General features: G+C 38.6%; 1 protein-coding gene across 1 annotated transcript; it reads left to right on the top strand.

Annotated features, from left to right (window-relative positions):
* Positions 1-5,701: 5,701 nt before the first annotated feature.
* LOC103449694 (large ribosomal subunit protein eL6-like) lies at positions 5,702-7,842 on the top strand. The gene is made up of 4 exons (XM_008389021.4): positions 5,702-6,125; positions 6,234-6,340; positions 7,060-7,241; positions 7,522-7,842. Exons 1-4 carry the CDS (start codon positions 5,869-5,871, stop codon positions 7,675-7,677), a joined length of 702 nt encoding a protein of 233 aa, XP_008387243.2. The 5' UTR covers positions 5,702-5,868; the 3' UTR covers positions 7,678-7,842.
* Positions 7,843-12,054: the final 4,212 nt, after the last annotated feature.

A 12,054-nucleotide genomic window follows, 5' to 3' on the forward strand; every position in this document is an offset into this window, starting at 1 on the left:
GGCCGAAGGGCATGACTTTATAGCAATATAGTCCCTTGTTAGTAGTGAAGGTTGTGTGTTCTTGGTCTGGAGGGTTCATGAGGATTTGGTTGTATCCTGAGTAAGCATCCATAAAGCTCAGGAGTTCACACCCTGCCGTAGAGTCTATAAGTCTGTCTATGAGAGGAAGAGGAAAGCTATCCTTCGGGCATCCTTTGTTTAGGTCGGTGTAATCGACACACATTCTCCATAAGACCTTTTGGAGCAGGAGACTTTCCTTGGTCGGATTCTTCTTAACAATGACAACATTTGCTACCCACGTTAGATAATTGACTTCGCGGACGAAGCCTATGCCTTTGAGTTTTTCAACTTCTGCCTTTATTACCTCGTACCGTTCAGCGTCACAAGATCTTCGCTTCTGTCTCATTGGCTTGGTCTTGGGGTTAATACTTAAGCGATAACAGATTATATCGAGAGAGATGTCTGGCATGTCCTCGTATGACCAGGCGAATACCTCAGTGTTCTCTTGTAAAAAAGAGATCAATGTCAATCGAATGGGTGGTGATAAGGTGGTACCAATCTTCACCATGCGATCCGAATAATCTTTTGAGATATAGACATTCTCCAACTCTTCAACGAGTTGTGCTTGCTGGGTGAAAGAGTCATCTTGAGGATCGTCGGGTTGACTGTTGCCACTGTGAAGATCCAAGTTGGCTTCGTCTGGGCTAGTCTTTATGACTTGGTTATGTATAGAAAGGGTTTCCTTGGGCACAGACAGGTGCTGTTGCTTGACCGAAGTGTTGTAACATGATCGTGCACTAAGTTGATCTCCATTGATGTAACCATTTCCATAGGGGGTTGGAAATTTCATCAACAACATATGTGTGGATACCATGACCTTGAGATCATTGATGCATGTGCGTCCAAAGATGACATCGTACGCCGTTGGGCAATCAACCACCAGGAAGTTAGTGGTAATGGTAGCTGTGTAAGGGCCTGTACTAATGGTGAAAGGTAAGTGTATGCTCCCCAAAGGTTGCACGATATCACCGGAGAAGCTTATCAGAGGGGAAATCGAGCGATCGAGCAAGTGTTCAGCTACATTAAGTGCCCTGAAAGCTTCAGCAAACATGATATTAACCGAAGCCCCCGTGTCTACCAGGATTCGTCGTACTTCAAAGTTGGCTATGTGAGCTTCCACGATCAGTGGGTCGTTGTGAAGGTAGATGATACCTCTTTCTTCCTCAGGGTAGAAACATATTGGATCTCGGTTAGGCTTTTGATACTTACCTCCCCTGATGTCTTCCACGTGAAACACTTAGTGGCCAGACTTTAAAGCTCGTTCACTATTTTTCATGGCCCTATTAGAAGATTTAGATATGGGTGTGCCACCACTTATGGAATATATCACATTTACCTGGCATTGGTTACGGTTATCCCTTGGAGGGTGAAGAAGGAATTGATCAATTTTTCCTTCACGTGCCAAAGCTTCAATATGATCACAAAATGTGATACACTTCTCGCCGTCATGGCCGTTATGCTCGTGGTAGCAGCAAAACGTGCCCGTGTTATTCGTGGGCTTGTAATCCGGGTGCCTCGACTTTGGCTTCGGTATCAAGTGTGCTATACTGGGGTAAATGGCCACACATGTGGCGTTTAAAGGTATGTATGCCTCATACCTCAGGGTAGGGGTTGTCCTGATACGTGTTTGACCCACTGTGTTGACTGCCTAAGGTCGGGGATTATCATGGCGATACCCTTGGTTATCGCGGTAGTGTCCCTTACTCCTTTTACTAAAATAAGACTGGTGAGGATGGAAATCTTTCCTTTTGCCCTGAGATTGGTATGTCTGTTGACTTGGCAAAGTATTAAGTAAGGCAGGGGGAGGCACCGCTGCCGTTTGGAAGGTTGAGATCTTCTCATTTGGTTGGATCTGGCTTCCACTCCCTACTTGCTGATAAGGGGTGGTTGTGGGGGGTTTCCCTTAATATGTCCTTGCCTCGGCGGAGGCATGGTTGTAAGCATGTGCCATCACCTCAGAGTAAGTCTTCCAAGTGTTGGCATTGATCATGTACTTGAAGAAACAATCACGTAGGCCTTGAGGGCGGTCTTGTCATCTGTCTCAGCGCAGCGAGAATACTCATGGCTGAAACGACCAACATATTCTTATAGTGACTCGTCCGGCTTCTGGCAAACAGTGTACAAGTCATCTGCAGAATGCAAGCGATTGGTCTAAAAGATGTGTTGAGAGACAAACAGTTTCCTCAGTTCCTCAAATGAGTCTACTGTCTTAGGTGGAAGACGGCAATACCAATTTAAAGCTCCGACAGAGAGGGTGGAGGGGAAGAGAAGACATCACTCTTCGTCGGTGTGCATCCGATATGCCATGGTGGACTCAAAGAGGTTAAGGTGTTCAATTGGGTCCTCCCTTCTAGTATAGAGTTGTAGACCAAGCTTTTGTTTTGTCTTTGCTTGAAGGGGGTGTCGAGGATCCTCCTTGTGAAAGGGCCAGGCCTGGGTTGGTTCTAGTCAGGTATCTCGGCCTGACGTTCAGCCTTCAACTTATTTACTTCTTCATGGAGCTGTAGGACAAGGGGGTCTTGAGTGAAGTCATGTACCATTGGGATTTTCTTTCGTAAGTCTCCATCGCCTCTTGGAAGTAGGAAAGTTTGAGCAAGGGCGCGTGATTTTTCCTTAGACTCGCCGTACTGACTTCTAAGGCGAGTCTGTCGGAATACCTCTGAGTCCCATGTACCTTCATGTTCCTCTAGGACATGTCGTTCCTTCCCTAGATTGGTAGCTGGCCTAGGTCGTAGGAGGGGACCGAGTCTTTCATAAACCCTTGGGTCATTGATCTTCGAGCATATGTGGAGGGGATTCTCTCGATGTTACTTTAGGAAGTCTCGGCAATCACGATAAACGGCTTTCGATCCCTCCAACCCTTCTGCAATGAGGTGTCTTCCTCCACTTCTCCTGCTTCGGGTCAAAACAGCTGGGTTGAGAGAAGTCTCATGTTGATCAATGTTGTGATGATTAACTCGCTCCTCATCAGGGATACCCATGTCGAAGGAAGGTGACCCTCTGTGTTGGGCGGCACCCAGATGATGGTTGATGTCCACAGGGGCAACAAGCTCGCGTGTTTGAGTACGCATAGTTTCATGGAGCGTCTCAAAGAGCTTCTCATACTGCTCCTGAAGGACCTCATTCTTCATTGCTATCTTGTTGTTTTGAGCTTCTAGCTCATCGACTTTAGCTTAAAGAGCAACCCTCTTTCCTTCTTTCTTTCGTTTTTTCGCACTAGGTGCAAGAGGGGTGTCATTCTGTGTGTTGTGGCTTCCTTCGCTCCCTATGTTGGAGATGGATGCCTGGTCAAAAGAGAGTGTACGAATGGTGGAAATCAGCTTGGCAAAGCTGAAGAGAGTAGGAATAAGTGTTGTTCCCACAGACGGCGCCAAATGTTGATGCACAAAATCAGTGAGGACTTTGGTACAACAGAAAGTGTTAAGTTTGTGACCTTCGCTAGATTGCTTCGGTCACTAGTATGGATAAGTATGTAAATTGATAGAGATAGGGAAGCAAACACAAGATGTACGTGGTTCACCCAGATTGGCTACGTGCACGGAGTAGAGGAGTTCTCATTAATTGTCAAGGGTTTACACAAGTACTTAGGTTCAAGCTCTCCTTTAGTGAGTACAAGTGAATGATTTAGTACAAATGACATTAGGAAATATTATGAGATAATGATCTCTATCTATAGAAGAGAGTTTCTAGTTTCATTTTGACATTGACACGTGTCGTGTTGTGATTGGCTTATGATGTTAACACGTGTTGCGCTATGATTGGCTTCTGATGTCGACACGGGTCACGCTGTGATTGGCCTCCTGGTTGGAAGGAAACTCTTCTAGGTCCTTGACGGTATAACGTTGACCGGTGCTCAGTAGTTTCGAGATTGGTCAAGTATGGTACAAACATGTTTCATACTCAAGTGGGAGAATGTTAGAACATGAGTATGAAACTGAATATTATGGTTAGTCGTAATGTTTCGATCGACATAGAAAAGTCTTGCTAGAAAACTTAAAACTATCCTAATTCTTGTAGGATTTAATATAGATTATCATAGTCCTTGTGAGACTGGAAGCCTATTTTGCTGATGCACTCATAATATATTTGGATTCATAGTTGGTATCCTATGGTGATTCTAATATGTGAATTATTAGGATTAATCTATTATAAATAGTGGTCATTGCTCTCACAAAACATACGCTCAATATTGAACTAAGACTTATTGTTGGTTTGAGTACTTTTGGTTTTGCAAGAGAGGAGAAGTGCATTGTTTAGAAGTTTGCTTTGGCTTCTTCTTCTACTGTTTTTACGAGTTAGTTTGTCATTGTGTTTATCAAATTATGATTTTAATACTTGTATAAATTTGTGATTCATGAGCTTAATCTCTTAACTTATATTTATGATAAGTTTAGTCTTACACCTAATTCTTCTACTTATGACCCTAGAAAACGACATAAATGCTAAGAATAACTTCAAATGCGTCATCCACATATATCACATTTTAAAACATATTATGTTAGAAATGGCAAGTAACTGATTGATAGGTACAAGAGTTATGTTCAACGTCCTAGCCTTGCTCATTCGAAGTTTTCTGTTTGGCAGACCCTCAAATTGTTTACATTTTAATCCGCGGTAATCAAGTTTGTCTGTTAGTCTTCCCGGATGCCAAAACGTGGGCATGAACCACCATCAATTTACTCGCACTTTTCAAGACGTAATACTTCTATTAAATGACTAAAGAAAAATATTTGAGAGAAAAAATTACATCTGGTCATCCTAATATTTGAATTTAATAGCATCTTTAAAGGGGATGTTAAATTCTAGGTGGAGATGTCAATATGCATATTGGACATAAAAAAAATCCTTCAAAGTTTCTAACGGAAGTGTTATTTGCTGGTTGAATTTGAAGCCTTTGTGATTAAAAGTCAAATTTGACATCAATAAAAAGGCAACGTCAATTTTATTTTTTGATTCGTTTAATAGTAACTCCCTTATTCCACTAGCATTTCAGCTAATAAAAATTTTATTTTAATAAATTTTCAAATAAATACACTCTTTTAAAGCTCTATACTAATAAAAAAATGTATATTTGACAATTTAATTGGAAAAACTCTAAATTTGACATAAAGCATGTCCAAGAAGATGTCAAATGTAAAACATCAAAATGATATTTGATGACTTTTGTCACAATTTCACGTTTATATGCAATTTTTTGCTACACTCAATAAGTTAACTAAAAATGTCCTTCTATAATTTTTTTTCAGTCCAAACAATGAAATATTTGAAAGATACAACATTTATTATGAATTGTATCACCCCGATAAAAAAAAAATTAAATCAATTGACATTAGTTGTCAAATTTGACGCCTGATGGCTTTTGGAGAGAGTTTCTTGCCATTTTATCCTATTTATTATTGTTAGATGAATTTAAATTTTGAAATTTGTGCATATCCACTATAGGAATCTCGAAATTCAAATTCATCTAACGATAATAAATAAGGTGGTAAGCACATACCGCACTAAAGGATGGTGAAAAAAAAAATACTCCCAAAGCTCTAAAAATTGAAATTACCGCATCATCCATCAGTTATAATTTAACTTTTACAATTTACATTTTCATTGAAAATGCTAAGTCGATCGGACCCGATCAGATGGCAAAAGGTTGGCAACGCTTGGGCCTTGCCAGATTGATAAAGAGCCCACATTTCCCCAGTGAGCCCAATGAAAAAAAAAATTCAATTAAATGTTTAAACCGCCGTTAGGGTTTTACTTCAACCCGCACCTCTCCATCTCCAGGTTTCAGACAGAAACACTGTGAGAGTGGCGATGGCGGCAAAAGCAAGAAACCCTAGAAAGACCCGAAACCCAGATCTGGTTCGTGGGGTGGGTAAGTTCTCGAGGTCCAAAATGTACCACAAGCGTGGTCTCTGGGCTATCAAGGCCAAAAACGGCGGCGTTTTCCCATGCCATGACCCGAAGCCGGCGGCCGAGACCGCACCCGAGAAGCCCCCGAAGTTCTACCCCGCTGACGACGTCAAGAAGCCACTCGTCAACAAACGCAAGCCCAAACCCACCAAGCTCAGGTTCCATTTTCTCAAATTTTTCATTTTTTTTTAAATTAAAAAAAAATAGAAAAATGGGTTTAATTTATTGGTTAATTTTAATTATTTGATTTGGTTGATTGAATGCAGGGCTAGTATTACAGCAGGGACGGTGTTGATTATATTGGCTGGGAGGTTTAAGGGCAAGAGAGTTGTTTTTCTTAAGCAGCTTCCATCTGGGTTGCTTCTTGTTACTGGTGAGATTTTCTTTCGTTTTACATGAAACACTTCCTGTGGTGTTTATGTTTCGAGTTCTTTTCGGTTTTAGCTGAATAGTTGTATTCTTACTGTTATTTTTTGTTCTACTTTACAAGTAATGTCGTATTTTTTTCATTTTCTGAATAACAAGTTTGATAAACTCACTCCGACCATTTGATACATTTGAATCCTTGAATGCCAGTCAATATAGGTTTCTAAATGCGTAATAACCTCGTACTGTTTAGGCCAAATGCCAACAACCTTGATTTGTAGCCAGCATCAGTCAAATTTGGTGCAGAAATGATGGTTCCCTTCGTTGTAAAATATTGCAAAACCACCCCCTGCTTATGCACTTGGGGGAATGCTCCTCTCCCATTGAACAGGATATTTTGTAGTGGGGTATGTTCAAATAGGGTAGTTTGTACTGTGAGTGATGTGGTGTTAGATTTGTTCTTCTGAAGCTGTATCACACAGCAAAATTGTTATTGGACGATGATTGATGCATGAAAGAGGAATATTTTGCGGGAAAGAGTATCAATTTGTGTAGTGTGATTCATGTAGACGTGTATTTCTCGAGAATGTGATCTCTGCACCTTGCATCATTCAATCGTGATTCTTCACGATTGAATGTGTATTTCTAGTTTTTGGCGCTTGCATGCTTCTTCACGAAACTTGTTAAGTTTCTTTCTAACATGAGTATTGATTTTATCCATTGCAGGGCCCTTTAAAATTAATGGTGTTCCCTTGAGACGTGTTAATCAATCTTATGTGATTGGCACTTCCACCAAGGTTGACATTTCTGGGGTGAATGTAGAAAAGTTTGATGACAAATATTTTGCAAAGGAAGTTGAAAAGAAGAAGAAGAAGGGCGAGGGAGAGTTTTTTGAGGCCGAGAAAGAGGTAAGATTTATTGTTTCTTCATTTACATAACAAATTCATGCTTCTCTTCCATTATTGCTATTGTCTTCATGGACTTTAAAGTAGTTCAATGTGGCAGTGCAATCGCGGTCTTCTAATTTTGCGTATTATATTTATCATGCAACGGAATACCCTGAGATGAAAGGATAAGATTATACAGATTGTCGACTTGTAAACTGTTGGAGAATAATGTTCACTGTGCCTGATTCCGTTGCAATATTGTATGTTGTCTCTTAAAATTTTTCCAAACAATAAATTGTAGGAAAAGAGTGTGCTCCCACAAGGAAGGAAAGATGAACAGAAGAGTGTGGATGCATCATTGATAAAGTCCATTGAGGCTGTCCCAGACTTGAAGACATACTTAGCGGCGAGGTTCTCGCTGAAGGCAGGCATGAAGCCTCATGAGCTTGTCTATTAGGCCATTATCTCATATACTACTTTTTAGGATCCTTTTGTGCTCTTGGACGTGTTTGTTTCAGATTATCGGCATACTCTGTATTTTCATTTTACCGGCATATCAAAGATGTTGTCTGGGTCATTTTGATTTTTCACTGGATCATTTGAAATCGGCAAATTTCTTCTACTTCTTTGCACACAAATAGGTATTATTCCGTAAAAGCAAATTTAATCCGCTTCAATCGTGAATAAATTATGATCGCAAAGTAACTATATACAGAGTTTCAGATGCCGGAATTGATCATAACAAATAAAGAATCGATGGACACAGGCTCTTTGGCAAACACACTAATTGGGCATGATTATACCATTTCAGGTCTGGGTCTCACAATGTTGTACACATCAATGTTAGTCAATTGATATGGTGTCATCTCTTTTGCAGGTTTCGGACCCGAGAGACGGGGTTTAAGAGGAAGGCAATTAACTTTTATTTTCACAAAATGAAGGATAAAAGGGGTTCAATCCTGATGATGATAACAATATAATTAATAATAAACACCTGCCACTTTGTACTACAATCTAATGATATTTTTCTTCACTTGTAAATAAAATATCTTATTTTAATATAGCTTAAAAACACTCGCCTTACTCTGCATCTTGGGCATGAAAGATTAACAGGGTTCATCCATATGGCCATAGACAATGTGTATCATGCCCCCAAACACTCGGAAACCTTTAAAAAGTTAGACAGATGTGATGGCCCTACTTAAATTAGGAAATTTGGTTAGTAGTTCACTTTTCGGGGGCTGGTTACAGTATTAGTACTTGGTACTATTACTGTATGATAGTCAGATATTTTATTGAATGTATTTTACACATATCTGCATTTAATAAAGGCGATCCATTTCCAGGGTTGATAAGCGGATTCTTAGGCCATCTCTAACCGAATGGTCTAGAGGGTCAGATGGCTGAAAATAGCCCTAAAATCGTCTCCAACCGAGGGTTAGGCCAGAGGGCTCGAGAATCTGGGAGGGCCCCACGGAATTTCAAAGGGCCAAAGGGCTGGTTGCTTTTAGCCAGCCAGCCAACCAGCCCTGGGCTAGCTATTTTTTTTTTATAGTTTTCTCATTGCTGTCGGTTATAACCGACAGTAATAGTTATTCAGGCAAATTTTTTTTTAGTTACTATTAGTGTCGGTTAACCGACACTAACAGTTTGAATTTTTTTTAATATAACAGCTAGTAGCCATTGTATTAATTTTTTTTATAGGAATTTAAACTTCTTTTTTTCCTTTTTTTTCCCATTTCCCCCTTTTGATATGAATCAAATTTTGTTTCATATTTTTTTTCAATTCTATTTTACAAAATTTGTTTCAATTTTTTTTAATTCTATTTTTTTCTTTCTATAACTTCTATTTTACAAAATTTGATTCATATTTTTTTTTTCATATAACTTCTATTTTTTTTCCTATAACTTCCTAGGCCATTTATACAACATTAAATTAAATTAAGTAACATGAAACAACATTAAAAAATATGAAACAACATTAAATAACATTAACCAACATACAAATTATACAACATAAAAAAACATTTAACAACATGAAACTTAAACAACATTTTTAAAAACATTTAACAACATAAAACTTAAAAGCCTACGTCATGTTGAGGTCACTTAGCCGTTGGATTTGAATTTAAATTGTAGTTTTTAAATAATAAATTATGTTTGGCCCTCGGTTGGAGACGGTTTTTTGTGACAGGGCTAAAATGAGCCCTCTGGCCCTTTGGCCTTTGGTTGGAGACGGAGGCAAATACGGCCCTGTACTGTTCATTAAAATATTAATATCTTGCGGAATCTTGGAGAGCCAAAGGGCTAAAACGAGCCATCTGGCCAGCCCTCGGTTAGAGATGACCTTAGGCCATCTCCAACCAAAGGGTCCAGAGGGCCAGAGGGCTGAAAATAGCCCGAAAACCATCTCCAACCGAGGGCTAGGGCAGAGGGTTCTAGAATTTGGGAGGTCCCCACAGAATCGGGGAGGGCTGGCCACTTCTAGCCAGCCAGCCAGCCCTGGGCTGGCCAATTTTTTTTTTGAAGTGTTGGATTTCCTGTCGGTTAAAATCGACAGGACTAGTATAGAATATAATGAATTAAGGCTAATGACAACTGGGATATTTATTAATTAGTATTAGTGTCAGTTATAACCGACACATATAGTTTGAAAAAATTTGAAAACAACGGCTAGCTGACTGCTAGCCGTTGTATTCAAAAAATTTTTTTTAATTTAAACCTTTTTTTACTTCTATAAATATGGTGAAGCTCTTTCAATTCTTCACTTCATCTGCAATATTTCCTTCAATATATTTTTCAATATTTCCTTCATTTGCAATATTTCTTTCAATTTTTCAATAATTTCCTTCAATATTTTTTCAATAATTTAAATAATAAATTATGTTTGACCTTATGGCCCTTTGGCCCTCGGTTGGAGATAGTTTTTTGTGACAGGGCTAAAACGAGCCCTTTGGCCCTCTGGCTCTCAGTTGGAGACGGAGGCAAATATGGCCCTCCAAGATATTAATATTTTAATGAACAGCACATGGCCATATTTACATCCGTCTCCAACCGAGGGCCAGAGGGCTCGTTTTAGCCCTATCACAAAAAATCATCTCCAACTGAGGGCCAAAGGGTCATAGGGCCAAACATAATTTATTATTTAAAAACTACAACTTAAATGTTTTTTAAAATGTTGTTTAAGTTTCATGTTGTATAATTTTTATGTTGGTTAATGTTATTTAATATTGTTTCATATTGTTTAATGTTGTTTCATGTTACTTAATTTAATTTAATGTTGTATAATGGCTTAGGAAGTTATAGGAAAAAAATAGAATTTAAAAAAAAATTTGAAACAAATTATGTGAAATAAAAGTTATAGGAAAAAAATGGAATTTAAAAAAAATATGAAACAAATTTTGTGAAATAGAAGTTATAGGAAAAAATGGAATTTAAAAAAAAAAGAAATAAATTTTGTGAAATAGAAGTTATATGAAAAATTTTGTAAATAAAAAATAATAATAAAACTGTAAAAAAAAAAAAAACAAAAACACATGCAACGGCTACTAGTCGTTGCATTTGAATTTTTTCTTAAGAAATCCTGTCGGTTATAATTGACAGGAATACATGCTATTATTTAGTATAAATTTTATTTTTGTCGGTTATAACCGACAATAATACATTTATATTAAATAATAGCATGTATTTCTGTCGGTTCCTACAGAAATAACAAAACATTAAAAAAAAAATAGCCCTCTAGCCCTCTCCGATTCCGTGGGGCCCTCCCAGATTCCAAAGCCCTCTGGCCTAGCTCTCGGTTTGAGACGGTTTTCTGGCTATTTTCGGCCCTCTGACCCTCTGGACCCTTCGGTTGGAGATGGCCTTACGTTGCCAATTCGCGAGTCATTTTTAGCTTTGCTGACAGAAGTTGGTTTCTCTTAGACCAACTCCAACCATGACTTATAACCTAAAATTCCCCATTTCCCCCCCCCCCAAAACCCACTCCAACCCATGACCTAAAATAAACCTAAAACCTAAAACCCAAATGGGGGCCAAATTCCGGTCACATTTTATGCCACAAAGTAAAATGGGCTCCACATTTCTGCTAAAGAAAAGCAACCCCACGTGGGGGTGTTCCCCCAGCTTTCAATGCAAAAAGTAGCTGTTGGCTATTTTATATCATAAGCCCAATGCAAAAAATAGCTGTTGGCTACTTTATATCATCCAAGTTCAAATTTTTTTTTTTTAGTTTTTTATGTATATATATTGAATCAAACGGCTTAGATCGAATATAATCAAATCTAACGGTAAAAAATCCAATGGTACAAGACGAAAGATGCTACAGACAAGATTTAACGGTCCAAATTTAAATCCAACGGCTAAAATAATTAAAAAAAATTATTTAACTTAAAATTCAACCAAAAACTCTATAAATACCTATGTATTTGTTCAAACATCCACACAAAACTCACCTTTCTCCTACAATTCTTCCAATTTTTCTTTCTACCATTTCTTATCATTTCCAAAATTTTCAAGATGGCAAAAGAGCATGTTAGATGTCGTAATTGGACCTTTGATGAAGATATTGCTTTATGTTTAGCAAGGATTTCTGTTAGTGAAGATGGTACCGTCGACACCAATCAAAATAGAAAGGATTTGTGGGGTAAGATCGTTGATAAGTTCCATGAAAACTCCAACGCTGGTCGAAGGGAAGTTGGTGGTGTTTATGATTGGTGGAAGATTATCAACAAAGCGTGCACTTTGTGGAAGGGAAACTTGGAGAAAGCCATGGTTGACATGCCTAGTGGAAGGGGCGCCTCAGAAATTGTGAGTTTCTTTGTTGATATTTTAC

The sequence above is a fragment of the Malus domestica genome, chromosome 12 (genome assembly GCF_042453785.1).
Source record: "Malus domestica chromosome 12, GDT2T_hap1".
Taxonomy (NCBI): Eukaryota; Viridiplantae; Streptophyta; class Magnoliopsida; order Rosales; family Rosaceae; genus Malus; species Malus domestica.